Source organism: Hippoglossus hippoglossus, chromosome 15, assembly GCF_009819705.1.
Source record: "Hippoglossus hippoglossus isolate fHipHip1 chromosome 15, fHipHip1.pri, whole genome shotgun sequence".
NCBI classification, from domain to species: Eukaryota; Metazoa; Chordata; class Actinopteri; order Pleuronectiformes; family Pleuronectidae; genus Hippoglossus; species Hippoglossus hippoglossus.
Window position 1 is genome coordinate 24726270 of NC_047165.1, and position 17244 is coordinate 24743513.

Here is a 17244-nt window from a genome sequence, read left to right on the forward strand (position 1 = left end):
GGATTGACGAGGATGAAATATTTGTGTCAGATGTACCAACTGATAGAGGATAGATGGATATGAGAACTGAACTGAATTCAGAATAAGGGCGTGAACATTTCTTCAAAGGAACATAACATTGTTGTTGTTTCTTATCAAAAGTGTACTGTCATATGGCCCTTGAATGTTTAAAATCCCAAGCTCTTTATTGATGGATAAGACTCTGATTGTACGAATAATAACCGACACATCAGGAAACTATGAAAGCCCACTTCCACCACTGTGATGAAGAAAATAAATATCCTGCATCTCATTATTATGACTTAGTATCTCATAATTATGACTTAGTATCTCATAATTATGACTTAGTATCTCATTATTATGACTTAGTATCTCATAATTATGACTTATTATTTCATTATTGTTACTTAGTATCTCATAATTATGACTTAGTATCTCATTATTATGACTTAGTATCTCATAATTATGACTTATTATTTCATTATTGTTACTTAGTATCTCATAATTATGACTTAGTATCTCATAATTATGAGATACTGACTGTGGGCGGGACGCAGCAGAGCTCCCAACCAGCCGTGGTTGAGAGGCTGCGGTCAAGACAGCCGCCTGTCTCGCATAATTGTACTAAGTCATAATATGAGATAGTAAGTCATAATAATGAAATAATAAGTCATAATTATGAGATACTAAGTCATAATATGAGATAGTAAGTCATAATAATGAGATACTATCTCATAATAATGAGATACTAAGTCATAATAATGAGATACTATCTCATAATAATGAGATACTAAGTCATAATAATGAGATACTATCTCATAATAATGAGATACTAAGTCTGAGATAAAAAACATTTTGACAACCGTGACATTTTGCAGAGAGATTAGACTATTAAAACACACACACACACACGCACGCAGTACTCAGTTGGTCTGTGTCCTGTCCGTACACTGTACGTACTCCTCTACAGTAGGTGGCAGTGTGCGGCTTTAATGTTACTCAATGTAACTGAGAAGAAGACGTACATTTCCTTCCTGTTTGGCGGTGTTTGGTATTACAAACCACGTCAAAGAACATGTCCGGTGTTGTGTGACATGTCGCTGGCTGCTGCTGGTGTGTCACTGAGGTGTGTTAGAGTCCTGTCTGCTCACTGTGCTGTGGTCCCATCGTGTCTCAGCGCTGCAGGATGTAACAGAGGTCTGAAGCTTGTGGGAATGCAGAGCCGCACGCAGCACAGCAGCACAGGTCAGTGGCATGCTCGGTACACACAGGGCCCTCAGTTCTCTCAACCAGCCGAGAAGGGGTCAATACGTGTTTATTCTACAAAGTAAAACACTGTCAACAGTCGTAAGAGTTGTAACTGCAGCAGCCTTGACTCCACTGTCAAACTCTGTGGCTCCATTGAAGCTAAGTGCACACATTTTCCAACTGCGTTTCAAACCACTGACTGCGCATGCGCCTGCCGGGGTAAACAGGAAGCAGAGAGTCTGCGGTTGGTTTCTCAAGATTCAAGAGTTTATTGTCATATGCACAACGATAACATTAAGCAGTCGCTTGCAATGAAATGCTTGGGTCACAGGCTCTCTTATAACAATGCTCAATCAAAATTTAAAATTTAAAATAAAATATACATATCTAAAATATATATATACACCTAAAGAAAAAAAGAAAAACAATAGTGCAAATGTGTGCAATAGTGCAAATATGCAATAGTGCAAATATGCTAAGGTGCAGAGTTATGACAGAGTGGAGGAGTTTAAAAGTCTTATGGCCTGGGGGATGAAACTGTCTCTGGGCCTGGTGGTGCGGGCCCGGATGCTGCGGTACCGTCGGCCAGACGGCAGCAGGCAGAACAGTTTATGGCTGGGGTGATAGGGATCTTTAATGATCCGGTTGGCCTTCTTCCTACACCACTGGGTGTTACACTATGAAGGGGGAGGAGCGCTGCTGAGAAATGATGTTGCCCTGTGTCAAAGTTCCTGTTTCCTATGAAGAGCTTTTTAATAAAGTCTCAGAGAGGAACTGAGGGAAGAACAAAGATGATTCACTTTGTTGCATTGGGGGACATCATTGCTGCATCTCAATCACAGATTTGTCCAGTCAAACTTTCTTAGTTCTCACTTCAAAGCAGGGACATTTCACCAAACATAATCAAAACATGGCTGACAAGCTGGTGTTCTTGAGTCAGTGAGTCATCTGTCAGCAGAGACTGTTCACTACAAGCAGCTGCCTTATAACACTGACATTATACTTTGACATTGATTTGCATGAAGGACAGTCTTTACCATAAGATAATATGTATTGTTTTAAATAAATATTGGCAGATGTAGCAGGAATTCAAACCATGAGTCGCATATTTCTAGTATGGGGTCTGAAAATCTCGACTTCTGAGTTGTAGTACATTACATTTTGCTATACCTGTCGTGCTGTGTTCAAGACAAGTACCTGGATGGTCTGGACAAAAAGTTGAGTGAAAACAGATGAATAAGGCTCACCATCACCATCTAGGCTACATAACAGTAGCGGATGGACCACAAATGTATTTCCAAATTTGTGAAAAAGCACAAAACGCACAAGCAGTTGCCCAATCATTCAATCAATTGACTTCTTCCCCGGAGTCCCTTTGCCTTATCGTCCGCAGATCCAGGGCCGCGGCTGTGGCCACATCATGGATTAGGATCTGGGGATCACGTATCAGAGATCGTAATGGTGGATCCAGTATGGCGGATTCTGCATCGTGCTGGCTGATCGTGATAACAAAGGCAGATCCTTTATCGTGTTGCCATCAGATACTGGTAGTGGACCACGGCCGAGGTGGCAGCTGATGATGGATCCTAATGGCGGCAGTGGACAATAACTGTGGACTATAGTGGCATCCGATCTTGATGGTGGATCATGATCTTGCTGGCTGCTGACCATGGACTATGATTGCAGCAGGACTGCTCGATACATAGTATTTCTCCTCAGACACTTGACCATTAATGACATTAATCCACCAATTCACTGACCTTCAGTTATACTTCAAAATGTTTACCCTAATCAATGCTGCTAAAACCTTTATCTTGATGTTCTCCTTTACACTTGACATCCATTGCACTTCTGTCCGTCCTGGGAGAGGGATCCCTCACATGTGGCTCTCTCTGAGGTTTCTACGTTCTTTTTTTCCCTGTTAAAAGGGTTTTTAAGTAGTTTTTCCTTACTCTTGTTGAGGGTTAAGGGCAGAGGATGTCACACCATGTTAAAGCCCTATGAGACAAATTGTGATTTGTGAATATGGGCTATACAAATAAAATTTGATTGATTGATTGATTGATTGAATCACAAAAGAGTGGGCCAGCTAACCAATCAGAGCAGACAAGGCTTTTTGGTATGGCAGGTCAAGAGATAAATTGGAGACAGAATCAAAAGAGGTGCTGCAGCGGTCACGAATTGTGTATTTGAAACATTAAAGCATGTAAACATAGCTCCATATTTAAATTATGAACCTATAAATGGGCAAAATATGGACATTTTAAGTATCCAATTTGATACTAGGTTCAAGATAACAAAATGTTGGTGGAAAAAAATGGACCAGTAATAATGTCTGTGAAATGAAAAATGGTGTAATAAATGATTGGGTGATTTGATTAATTTCAAGCCTATCTGATTTAAAAAGATGTGATATGATAAAAACAGAGCAGACTAAGTGGCTGATAAGTTGCCGACTCAGTCTGTCAAATGCATGTTTTCTCCTTTGCTTTGACTAACTCATCTACTCTGTGCACTACAGTCTGTAAGTACCATGTCATTGTGCTGTCTCTGTACTTCAGCAAAGTTAACATGGAATGATAATGACTATGGTGTTGAAGCAACATTATGCAACTGTCTTACCTTAAAATAGCAGCTTCAAAATCTTTATGGTGATGATGATGATCATGATTGTATACTGACTTTTAATAGGGAGGATGCTGCCTCTTTTATTCCCTCTCTGTGACCCGTATGCACAATCTCCTGTGAGAAGTGCTATACTGAGTGTTATGCCGAATTGTAGATCAGTTACAAAGAACTACAAGTCATTAAAAACCAGGATCTCCCCATTAAAAGATATTCAGTCACAAATTAATTCCAATCAGTTTGGTGTGTTTGTGACAGCCACAGCTCTTCTTGATCAGGAATCTGAGGATGATGAGGTACAAACAATGTTCAGCAATGTTACATTTCAAAAAGTGGGATTACGCAGTCAATCAATAAAGTGATTGACAGGCTTTGTTTTTAGGGTTGAAGGGCCACAACCCTATGGTTTTTACTGTGGTTTGTTATTCGTAGTATTATTATTTGTAGTCTGCCGCCTCGGCTCAAATTCCTGTGAGCTGGTATGAGCCAGAAACACGAAATTTGTCACTAAAACTGGAATTGATGTGCATCAACTTTTGCTGAAACATGAGCTCAATCGGCCACATGGTGGCGCTGTAATTAGGTCTCAAAAAGACACATTTTGACAAACCAAACCCCCTTACACCCTAAATCTGATTGACTTAAAAGTCAACACACAAGACCAGCTCAATGTGTTTTACAAAAAAGTCAATGAGACCATAGAAGTCCGCCAGTGATGTGACATCTTCTTTTTGGTTTTTCATCCTGTCAACACCAAATTTGGAACACAGCATTGTGAGACAGAGATACACATTTCTATTATAAATGAGCCGAGTCGGTCAACAAACATAACTGCAATTAATCAACAATTTTCTTGACAGGGGAGGGGCTTAACAGGTCATTGGCCATAACTCATCAACATTTGGTTCAATCATCATCAAAATCTGTAGCTCAGTAACCACAAAACCAAATTTCCCCAAATTTGGTAAGAATGCTTTGGGGGCAACTACGAACTAAACTCTTAAGTGTGGAATTGATTGGTGGAAGTGGGCGTCTCCTATCAAACATTTGCATATTTTGAGGGATTTCTTGGAAATATTTTCGGCTAGAAACATAAAAATTGGTACATCCATTGGGAATGATGTAAAAGTAATTCCCCCTCCAAAAAAAAGTTTTGTCTAATCGGCCACATGGTGGCGCTATTACATTTGACAGGCCACACCCCTCACACAGTTGGTCCGATTTGACTTGAAATTTCACACACCAGTCCACCTCAATGTTTTCTACAAAAAAGCCTCTTAGACCATAACTGTCCGTCATGATGGATTTTTGCTATTTTGCATAGATTTAAAAACAGTAATGTCACATCTCCTTTTAGATTTTTCAACCATCAACACCAACATAACATTGTGAGACTGCCGTTGAATGCACTAAGTGGAAGTCGCTTTGGATATAAAAACTTCAGCTAATGACATGTAATGTAATGTGCCGCTTCCTCCTATTGAGCAGATTAAGGCTCGATGCCGCTAATTGCAGCTTCCGGTTATATTCTTTATTTGAAAACTGCTCAAACACTCAGACTAAAAAAGTTAAACAGTGTGACTTCAAAGTTTCTGACTTTGGGGGGCTGTCTCTGCTTTATATTGAGTAAAGAAAGGGACAACAATTTATTTTGTATTTATTCATATTGTGGAGAGTTTCATTTCTAATCCAATGTCCTATAGTACAGAGCCACAACAACTCTAGACATGAACTTACACACTGTACAGTACCTGTTGTGCATTTCAATATCTTTATGTCCTTCTGACCTCGCTTTAGCCTGCTGACCTGAGTGAGGCCAGCTCTAGGAGTTGTGGGAAGTGAAGTCTTGTCTCACTATGTTGTCTTCCTTCCAAGGGTTGCTTGTGCGGAATGGAGAGAATAAGAAAGCAGTGGTGAGTCTCCCCCATATGATCAGTAGACTGAGATTTAATTTCCATGCATTATTCCTCAGAGTGCAGAGTACCCCAAGATGATCTACACTCATTATGTTGTCTGTGTGGGATTCTTTTTCCATTATTATTATCACCCATTTGACAGTGACTATATCCTAATCTGCACACTTGACAAACTAAAGTACTTTGTCTTCATTTGTCTGTGTACAGGCCTGTGAACGAATGTCTCTCTGTCACTGTTTTCAGATCTGGGTTGAAGGGAACATTGCCAGTGGGAAGACAACGTGTCTGGAGTATTTCAGCAAAACGAGCAATATAGAGGTACAACAAAGCAAAGGCGCAAGTTTGTGCTTATTAAAGAGTTGTGTGCACGCACTCCTACCAGGAAATTCTACTAAAAAATGTTCACAACTTGAGGCTTGATGTTTTATTGTAAATGATAGGAAATGTTTTAGCTTTTACACACTGTGTGTTTCCTTCTGCTTGAACATTTGAGTCCCATTCCCCCTGTTGACATTCTGTCTGTCAAGAAATATTAGTATTCAGAGAAAGACTGTAGCCCTTGAAGTCAGAAATGTTGATTAATGTATTCTTCTCCCGTCGTGTTTGTACCAGGTCCTTACAGAACCAGTCTCTAAATGGAGGAATGTCCGTGGACACAACCCTCTGGTAACGTGCATGACCCCATTGTTGTCATTGTGTGATTCTATCGACCTGATATCAAACTTTTGTGGGGAGGGTCGGACCTAAAATAATTTTTAGCAAAGATTCTGAGAGAATAATATTGAGTAGTAGTTTTAAGGTTTTAATGAAAAAAACTAAAACTATTAATGTTAAGACCTAATAGAGGCACACAGAGTCTGAAGTGTTTCTTTTTCACTAACTGGAAATTTGGCGGTTGGATTTCTGGCTTTTCCATTCCACATATTAAAGTGTCCTTCGGCAAGACATAGAAGTCCAAACGACCCCTGAGAGTGTGTGACTAATGGAATACATGGACTATATGAATAAGAAAGAAGCACCACACACACACACACACACACACACACACACACACACACACACACACACATTTAAAATGTAATATGATGATTATCATGGGATTATTTTCATGACACCCTATGGAATTGTGTCGAGTAGTTATGGTAGCAGGTCAATTGATTTCCTGCATGTCTGCCACACTGGTTTGTTTGTGTCCCTGCAGGCTCTGATGTACCAGGATCCTGAGCGCTGGGGCATCACCCTGCAGACCTACATTCAACTCACCATGCTGGATCGTCACTTGTCATCCACAGTAAGTGTACTGTTAACTAAAAACACACCCATCTTATTGTAGTCTAGCTAGTACAGGCTGTGTCAACCTGCAATCCTTCCATACACAGTGGTGATGTAAACGTAGAACCTTGTCAGGAAATTAGCTCTATGGGCTAAAATATTGTTGTTGGTTCCAGACGGCTCCTGTCAGGATGATGGAGCGGTCCCTCTTCAGTGCCAAGTACATCTTTGTGGATAATCTCTTCAGAAGGTACAGTCATCTGTGGCCTAAGAACTCTTAGTGCCATGGATCGGACCATGAGACTAGATTAAGAAATCCATACAGTGCACAGTCTGAGCCAAACGGCTAAAGTCATCTGCTGCATAAGAGTTCAAGCTCTTACGCCAGGGCTGTGTGAGTGGCATGTCTCGGGACCGTGAGCCACGCTGCTCTACCAGAGAGATGGAGTCTCACCTACCTGTGAACCACGCACTGCATGGTTCACAGGTAGGTGAGACAAACAGTGAAAATGATCTTTCACCACAGTTTCAATGTCTATATGTTAAGTATGTCACAAACATTTCCTGTACCTGTGTCAAAGTAAAAGCACACCCTTGTTTCTGTTGACTGAATCGATTCATTTGTTTTAACAAAGTATAGATTGTTATTGATAGACGTTCTCTCTAAGAATGACACCACCCTCACAACACATTGTTGATACATTTCAGGATTTGCTTATTTTAAATCACAGTAAAAAAATCTGTTTGATCATCTCAGGGTTTATGTCATCACATGGCCTAATTCAACAGCATACTGACGGATTAATGCTCATGTCCCATCCCTTGACTTTTTTTTGCAGTGGAAAAATGCCAGAAGTGGACTATGCTGTTCTCAGCGAGTGGTTTGATTGGATCACAACTAATATTTCCATTCCTGTTGATCTGATTGGTGAGAATTACATAAACTATATATTTAATTATAAGAAACACAGTGATAGCAGTGTTATTTTTGACTGATGAATGTTAATGAAATTATACTATGAAGACTGGAAACTGAAATGGTGATAATTAGTATATATCTGTATAGTAGAGGGTAAAAATGTTTTCAAACGGACAGATGTCAAATTTGTCTTGTTTCATCTGTCAAGACCTTCAGCCCCCTTCAGTAAGACAGACCCACATATTCCACCATTCAGGCATCAAAGTTTAATGGTGTCTCAGCTTTCTTTATATATCACATTGTTATATGACTTTTTCCTGTGGCTCTAGTCTACCTGCAGACGTCTCCTCAGACCTGCCACGAGAGGTTAAAGCAGAGATGCAGAGAGGAGGAGAAAGTCATTCCACTGGTGAGCAGGCAAACTCAAAGCATATTGTATAAGCATGTATATTCATAGAACAGACAAGCTGTCCATCAACTTAAAGGCAAATGAATGGGTTTTTATAAAATATAGAGATTTTGTGAAGTGGTCGCCAGTTAGCTGTGTTATCTGTGCGTGTCCACCAGGAATATCTGGAGTCTATCCACCAGCTATATGAAGACTGGCTCATCAAGGAGACCACCTCTCCTCTTCCTGCTCCTGTTTTAGTGAGTGACTCATCTCTCTGCTTTGGTTTGTGTTGATATTTTACCTTGAACTTGTGTGTCCTGGTAGTTTCAGGTTGCCACGAACAACCATTTGGACGACCCTTTTCTCATGACTTAGCACACTAAAGTTGCACTGTGGTGTGCTTCCACTCCATCTCTCTGTCTTTATTTGATTATGTTGTATGTCCAGGTGTCATAAACATTCTCAGTCATGAACTCCAGAGAATGTCTGCACAATTGATTATGTATTTTCTCTGGAGTTTGCCTTTCACACCGAATAACGCAGTAGGAACTTCTCAGCTCAGACGCATTCATAACTACCGGAGTGGGTAGTGCATCAGGCAGAGGCACAAGTAACGTATTGTTTCTGCTGCAGAGATCACGTGTTTTTGTTTACAGCACATCAACACTAGTGTCGTCGGCCCTTATAACCACAAGCTCTCTTGACCTCTTTGTCAATGTCTTCTGGGTGTATGCCTCTGTTGCGTGATATAAACGTCATCAACAAACCCACTTCCTCGCAGTGAATCATCCGGAGGATCTATTGCTGTGTTCTCACATGAGCTCATTCAGACAATGTGTGGATTGATTACAATATTGATTTATTGTCTCTCACTCAGACCTGGCTGCATCCTGAAGAATATGTCAGCCTAAATGAATCTACTCCCCCATGTCATATAAATACACATATTCCAAGATGCTCTGCCCAAGGAGGTGGAGTTGCAGCTATTTTTAACTCCAGTTTATCAATAATTCCAAACCTTTACTTATCTATAACTAATTTGAGAGCCTTGATCTAAGTTTATCACACCCATCCTGGAAAATACAGCAGCCAATTCTATTTGTTGAGGTTTACCATGCTTCTGAGGCTTATTCTGAATTTTTACCAGAGTTTTTATCAAGCCTAGTCCTTAAAACAGTAATTATTATAGGCGATTTTAATATTCATGTGGACCTTGATAATCATAGTCTTAGTGGTGCATTTACTTCAATACTAGACACAATTGGTTTCAGTCGGTGTAGACATCAACCCACTCATTGTTTTAACCACACCCTTTACCCTGTTCTAAGATATGGTGTCAAATTTACATTGAATATTCCTTCCACACAATCCTGTTCTATCAGACCATAACTTAATAACCTTTGATTATTATTGAACTACAAAAAAAGTTTTGGAGAGGTCTATTTGATAGTGATGTAGATAACTTTAAGGAAATAATTCCATTGACACTTAACTCAATACTAAGCCCCAATTTAACAGAGGAGTCCTTTTATAAACCTTAGTTCCACTGAGCTCAATCATCTTGTCAGTAGCACTGCAGACTTACTACAAGTAACACTAGACTCTATAGCACCTCTAAGAAAGAACCTTGTAAAACGTAGGAAATTGGCTCCTTGGTATAATTCCAACACGCATGAATTAAAGCAAGCCTCAAGAAAACTAGAAAGGTAGTGACAATACCTTTGTCAATAGTTGTGATGAAATTCACTCAGCCTGGAAAGAAAGTCTTAAAAGTTTCAGAAGTTTTTCAGGTGTATGTAGGCAAATGGACATGCTTGTATTGAACTGAAGAATCCTCTTGGATAAGAGGTGAAACGTCTTGTTGCCTACCTACACTTGTACCACCTTTAAAGAAACCATGACCTGGATAACTGAGAATCTTCTCAGACATAGTCTTAAAATATAGAAGAAGGGCCTCCACTACTCCACATTAATAGAGGGAAATAAAAACCACCCCAGTTGTTCCCTCAGCACTCCCTTCATCTCTGTCACACTTTTTATTTTTGTATAAATACTTTAAGCGCTGACATTTATCCATACATTGAAAAATGTATCCATTTATGTTAGACACTGTTTTCTAATGAATGTTGTAACTGTTATCTCTTTTAAGTGCTCTTGCACTTGAGTCCTTTCTGGGAGAGGGATTCCTCACACATGCCCTACTCTTGCTTAGGGTTAAGGGCAGAAGATTTGGGACCTTGATAAGCCCTGTGAGGCAAATTGTGATTTGTGAATATAGGCTATACAAATAAAATTTGAATGATTCATTGATTGAGTTTTTACTAGGGTTCAGTGCATGTCCGACAGCAGCTATAGTGACTTGTAATCTGGAGTGTGTTTTTATTTCCTGCAGCTGTTGTCTGCCTGTTCTTCTGATCCGTTTGTAAGAAACCTTTTGTGTGTGCAGGTGATCCCTGCTGACCATGATCTCCAGAAGATGCTGCAACAGTATGAAGAAAATCGTGACAAGATCCTCACAGCTAGTTGCACCTGATTCCTAATCATACAATCATACAGACAAAACCATAGTTACAACTTTGATCTGTTACATTCATTTAGGTTTTTCACAACTATATTATTTAAGAATCAGATTTTTAATTTTCAGCTATGTAAAACATTCTCTCCAGTTTCCACAATGATCAGCCACAACATTAAAACCTGTTTGCTGTGGCTGATAGGTGTTTACTATATGTGACAACTTGTTCTCACTAACAGGTTGGAGAAGCTTCAGAAACAGAACCAACTTCAGTGCAAGTGAAACATTCCACTGAATATCAGAATGTAAATAGAACATTTTAAAGGAACTTGAAACACTTCCAAGTGTCAAGGAATGTTGCATTACATATATATATTAATAAACATTTAGTGAAAAGTAAAATCTGCAATCCCAAGTTTGATTTTAAATATGTTTTGCTCTTTTATGTTGAGCAGATTAGTTGAAGGAATTAATGAGAAAAACACGTGAGATGTTAAGTGCTTTTTTATCAAACGCTTTACACATTTTAGGCACTCATGATTCCTGAGTGTTGAGCCTGACAAATACAAGGTCCAAGAAATTGGACATTGTTGTAATATATACTATTGCTCTCAACCAGACACAAAGAATATGTAACCATTGTTTGTTTAACGAACAGTGACAATATATTCGGTTTATATTAAATTCTAAAGTGAATTAAAGTAAATAAATTATATAATATAATTGATAAATCCAACAATGAAATGTTACTTATTTATATGGCTCCCTGGATCAACCTTGCTATGGTTACTGTTGATTGACTTTTAGTCAACTATTAAAGTTCTAACACACAAATATCTCTGATGTCCTTGTGATGGCTGCACCAGCAGCCACACTCTGGACCTCAGCAACATGGTGGGCACCTTTCTTCCGTCTGTTTAATTTGCTTAGTTCAGGTTTCCTTTTGCACACACACACACACACACGTACGTAACAGATAAATAACTGGACACAGACTTTGGTTTCATACAACATACCTCATCAATTTATACATTTTCTTGTGAGAACTAATTCAGTTTAATTTGAGTTACAAGTTGCTCGTAATCATGGGGAGGGTTATTCGTTATTTCGATTTTTGGTTCATTTTTGACTACTGTTTTGATATTGATGTTTAATAATTTTTGAGGGGCCTAATCAGCCACTATATATGTTTCCCCTGTGTCTCAATGTCAGTTTGCGCTGTTAACTTGTCTTCAGTTGGTACCTGAGTTTAGTTTTGTTAGGTTGACCTTTTATGGGCCCAAATTTGTTGTGAAGTTTATTTTTTCCTTTTTGTTAATAAAGACATAAGCATTTAATTTGTTTTTAAACTACCTGTGTCTCTCTGGTCTACCTGCTCAGTCCCTGACAGTCCTCCATTCCAATCAAAATGAAATGTCTCTCTCTAAATTCTTTGTCTCTGCATTTGTGACATTTGTGTGAATTGATCACCCGCTCTGACATGCAGGCCTGACACCTGATCACGCTTTGACAGCAGGGCACTATCACAAGTGTGGTGAGATACATTGTAATTGGATGATTTATTGAAATTAAACAACATAAGAAGTTTGGAGAGAAAACTTTGACAGATCTTTTAACAAATTATAAATTTGTAAATATTGGAATATCCTCAGATTTTACCTCTAAAGATGTGAAGTATTTTAAAAGCTGGTTATATTATCCATTGTGTTAAATCTTCATCTTAAATGGAAATAGTGACTGAACCTGTCAGATTTGTTGGAGAAAGTGTAAAGTAGTATAAATTGTGTAAAATGAGCTGACAATTTTTTTCTAAAACAACCCTGTGCTTATGTAGTACCATATGCAGTTCATGCATTGTTCATATAATTCATTAGACAAAGTGTCAATGTGAGATACAATGTAATTACTTTATTATATCAATCACAAAACATTTTTAGTTGCCAATACATTGATTGTAATTGATAAAAGCTTTAGCTACATTTAAAATTAATTAAAAAAATAACAACTCTTTACAGTCAAAAACAGTGATGTAAAAGAATGAATACATAAATAAAACATTAAGAGAGGATCACAGGAAGGCTAGTCTATAAAAGTGTGTTTCAAGAAGAGTCTTAAACGAGGTAATACATTTTGCCATCCTGATCTCCTCAGGCAGGTTGTTCCAAAGTCTTGGGGCATGAATGGCAAAGTAAGAAGACATATTAGGGCTGGCTAACATAGACAAAGTCAAATATCACAATCCACAACCAAATACCTCAATATAGCAATTTTAAGAATATGCTCTGGTTAAAAGCAGCCGCTCAGCAGCCACTGAAACCAGGAATAGGCAGTTGGGCTATATCACAACATTACAATATCCAAACTCCCAGCCAATATTACGATTTGTACCATTACATTACATTTCATTTAGCTGACGCTTTTATCCAAAGCGACTTACAATAAGTGCATTCAACCATGAGGGTACAAACCCAGAACAACAAGAATCAAGAAAGTACAATTTCTTCAAGAAAGCCAAACTACAAAATGCTATAAGTAAGTGGCATTTAAGTGCTACAAAATTTTTTGTTTAAACTTTTTTTCAAGGTATAGTCGGAAGAGGTGTGTTTTTAGTTTGTGTCGGAAGATGTATAGACTTTCATTTCACCATTTAGGAGCCAGGACAGCAAACAGTCGTGATTTTGTTGAGTGTTTAGCTCGCAGTGAGGGAGCAACAAGCCGATTGGCCGAAGCAGAGCGGAGTGAACGGGCTGGGGTGTATAATGATCTGTATCTATAATGATATAAATCTATATGTAGTTCTGCATGAGTGATCTGGTGTGAGTGCACACTTTGTCCTAAAATGAAAATGCCTGAGTGGTGGTGTATGTGAAATGTGAATTGGGTTTCAAAGGAAGTTTGTAAAAATAGAGGCCAACAGAGAGAACTTCTTTACCTTGTACCTTGAATTGTGTCTGCAGCAGCTCCTCTGTGGTTGGAGGTAAAACACCTCTCAGCCACACATCGGGGTCATCAGGCCTCTGGCTGATGTGTTGTGGCTTCAGAGGATGGCAATCCATTTTGACAAGCATTTGTCAATGTTCAAAATTCACTGGAAGTTTAGCTGTGAATATCTTTTGTATTTGGTCCATGGATCCAGTGGTATACTGGCTCAAGACAATATATCTTTTCTCCTATAGCATTGACTGGACAGATGACACTTGGTGCCCCACTACTTTGGAGTAGAAGGGGATCAAGGATGTTGACAGTGATGATTATGTTCCCCCATCTTGTGTTTGGTAAGTCATGTGATGTAGCCACATTGTTAGTTTTTGTTGTTGTTGTTTTTTACCTTTACTAAAGCTATGTGAGAATTCCCGCATGAAAAGTCTTGTATGAAAAATCCTACTTGAGTATAAGAACATACATTTTAGCAGAAAAACTGTAGTATGGAGTAAAAGTACTGGTTTGGTCCCGCTGACTGATTATGAAATGACACTATTAGATAATGAACACTGCAGTGTGTCAGTAATACTTCACTGTTGTCGCAGCTGCAGCTGGAGTTAATTTGAACTATTTTGTTTTATAAACAGAGACACCAGACTGAGGGATCATCAGATTATTAATGGAAGAGGAAAAGACAAAGCTGTGAAACACAGATAGGTTTTCAGTTTTTAATTCATTTCTGTAACTTTGAGGAGATAGTGGATCATTTGAACATGAATTAAAATAATAACATTGTAGAATTTGAGTGAGAAAATCTGTATTTGTTAGAGCTGTTAACAGCTCATGAACATCTGAAATGTGACCCTGACCCCTACTGCTGTGAACTCTAAAGTGTGACTCAAAATGAATACCTGAGTATATGAATCAACCGCAGTGCATTTATATTGTGGTCAACACAAGCCTGTCCATAACACCAGTAACGATAGATATATAACTACTGCACATCTTCATGAATGTACAGGTTATGAATAAATGGATGATTGATTTGTTTTAGGTTCCTACAACTCATTAAAAATCTGGAAAGTTGTGGAATTTAAAAGCAGGAACTCCAGACATAGAAAGTCAGGGCATTTAACCAATGCATTGGTTTAATCTGAGTTTCATTCAACTTCACGCTTCTGTATCTTTCGTGTTTTCTAATGAGTAGTGAATTATTATTGTTATATTGCTTTTTGGTCTAAGAAGCCCATTGCAAATATGATCAGGTTATTTGTTTCTGGTGTACAATGAAAATACTTCTCTTTTATTAGGGCCCGAGCACCTACGGTGGGAGGCCCTATTGTATTTCGAAGGATTTGTATTTCCCTTTTGGGGCTTTTTCAGGGCCTAGACATGCTCAAATCGTTACCAAAGTTTGCAGGGAATTCAAAACCCCAAAAACTAATTGTATTCTGGAGTAATTTGAAATGGGCGTGGCAAAATCAACAAATCAAATCAACAGCGCCATCTAAGGAAAAGCCCCTCAGTTAGCTTTCACCGATCTTCACAAAAATCGTAGCCCAGGTGTATCATGACCAGACAAAAAAAAAAAAGTCTTAAGGTGCAATTTGAAAAAAGCAACAGGAAGCCTGCCATTTTGGATTTAGTGGCCATTTTGGCCATTTTTCATTTTTTTACTTTGACGAACTTGTCGTAGGGCTTCCATCAGATCAACTTCATATTGAGATGAGTGTCATCTAAACAAGATGGAGATATAAACTACCTCGGTATATTTGATTTTATCACACGGTGTGACCGTGACGTGGCGTTAAAGTTTGATGAGTCAAATCAAGATGATTGAGCTGCACCTGCAATGTTGGTCACTAGAGGGCAGTGTAAGACCATGGTTTGCCCAAGGCACAAATCTTCTTCCCCAGGGCTGAAGAGTTCGTTCACACATTGTTAATATGTTGCAAACTAAATTAAACTTACGGATGTTTGTCAATTAATGTTGAGAGATAACTTTAGTTCATGATTAAGAGTAAAATGACAATTTTTTAAGTGTACGTTACACAGTCTGACCGTGGCGTGGCGGTCATTCACACATTCACAGTCCCGCCCTGATCAGATCCATGTGTCAATATTGACTCGTCGTCAAAGCCCCCCCTGCTGGCTACAGGAAGTGACATGTTTTATACTTTGATGCACTGCTCCTGGCTGCTTTACAATATACAGCTCATATGAGCTCAGTCAAGTCATTGGACCATGGTCAGAATTGTGACATTTCCTCAAACCGTGTGAATCATTGAGGTGCGGCGAAGATTCATCCTTCACCAAAGGAGACGATGTTGTCATAACTCCAGTGTGCATTGTCCTATCACTACCAAACTTCTGTCTCATGATCAGAGATCAAGCCTGAACAGCTCTATGTGTCAATATTTCCTCAGTGTCATAGCGCCGCCTACTGATTCGCCATGAAACAGGAAGTACTTTGTAAATCCACTCTGCATTATCCAACCGGCCCCCAACTTCGGACCTATGATCACAATCCTGACCTGAACAGCTCCATATATTAATATTAGTTCAGGGTCATAGCGCCACCTACTGATCAGTGTGAAAATTAAGTTGTTGTAACATTGTCCAATTGACACAAAATTGCTCACGCTACATCAGAGCCCCTACTTGAACAGATCTATTAGTCTGTATGTAATAATAGTGATGGCGCCACCTACTGGCAATAGGAAGTAAGCTTTGTTTTACAACTATCATTCGATTTACATAAAATGTTCACAGTGTGATGTGCAATTGATAACGTGGACCGTAATGAGCAATTAGCAGGCAAGGATCGACATCACGCGACGGACGCAGGAAGTGAAGTGTTTGTCCTCGCCGCAGTGCGCAAAACGCATGCAACGTGGAGACGTGCGCTTGGTCATTGATCGCTCTCTCCACTAACCGCAACAGGCTTCAAAATGCCTGTGCTCGGGCCCGTTAGTGCTACAACGTAGCCCTAGTTTTGGTTGTTTTTTCATTTTTGGTTTAAACCCAAAATCACAGATTATATGATGATACCCCGACCTAAATATTATAATCTGGTCCATCAGCTAGTGATTTGTTAAAAGCAAATAAAGGCAGATCTAAATGAACCAGTTTAAACAAAAGTAAAGAAAGGGTTACCCCAAACACGGGGAACCTGCTCTGTTATCTTATACACACACTGAATACAGTGGAGTGGATAGGTCTGCTTCAATTATGGTCAACTGAAAAACACAAAATGCAGTTTTTCCAACCCCAACTACCGCATTTCAATGATGCATTTAAAAACACGGATCAGGATCTCTACCCTGTTTGTCTGGAGGCTAAAGAGCAGTAAGAACACTCAAGTTGGAATAATCAATCAATCAAATTTTATTTGTATAGCCCATATTCACAAATCCCAATTTGTCTCATAGGGCTT

The 17244-nt window shown here is 39.0% G+C and overlaps 1 protein-coding gene across 4 annotated transcripts; it reads left to right on the forward strand.

Annotated features, from left to right (window-relative positions):
* The first annotated feature begins 996 nt into the window (after nt 1-996).
* Nucleotides 997-12234, forward strand: tk2 (thymidine kinase 2). 4 transcript variants are annotated; one of them, XM_034609489.1, is made up of 10 exons: nt 997-1245; nt 5749-5786; nt 6033-6107; nt 6402-6455; nt 6991-7080; nt 7238-7311; nt 7901-7989; nt 8310-8389; nt 8548-8628; nt 10818-12234. In XM_034609489.1, the coding sequence occupies exons 1-10, from the start codon at nt 1095-1097 to the stop codon at nt 10902-10904; spliced, it is 819 nt and encodes a 272-aa protein (XP_034465380.1). In that variant the 5' UTR covers nt 997-1094; the 3' UTR covers nt 10905-12234. The 4 variants fall into 4 exon arrangements, with proteins under 4 accessions (XP_034465380.1, XP_034465382.1, XP_034465381.1 ...); XM_034609491.1 differs by having other exon boundaries at nt 1029-1245; nt 5671-5786; nt 10818-12231; XM_034609490.1 differs by having other exon boundaries at nt 1031-1245; nt 5671-5804; nt 10818-12231.
* The last annotated feature ends 5010 nt before the right edge of the window (nt 12235-17244 follow it).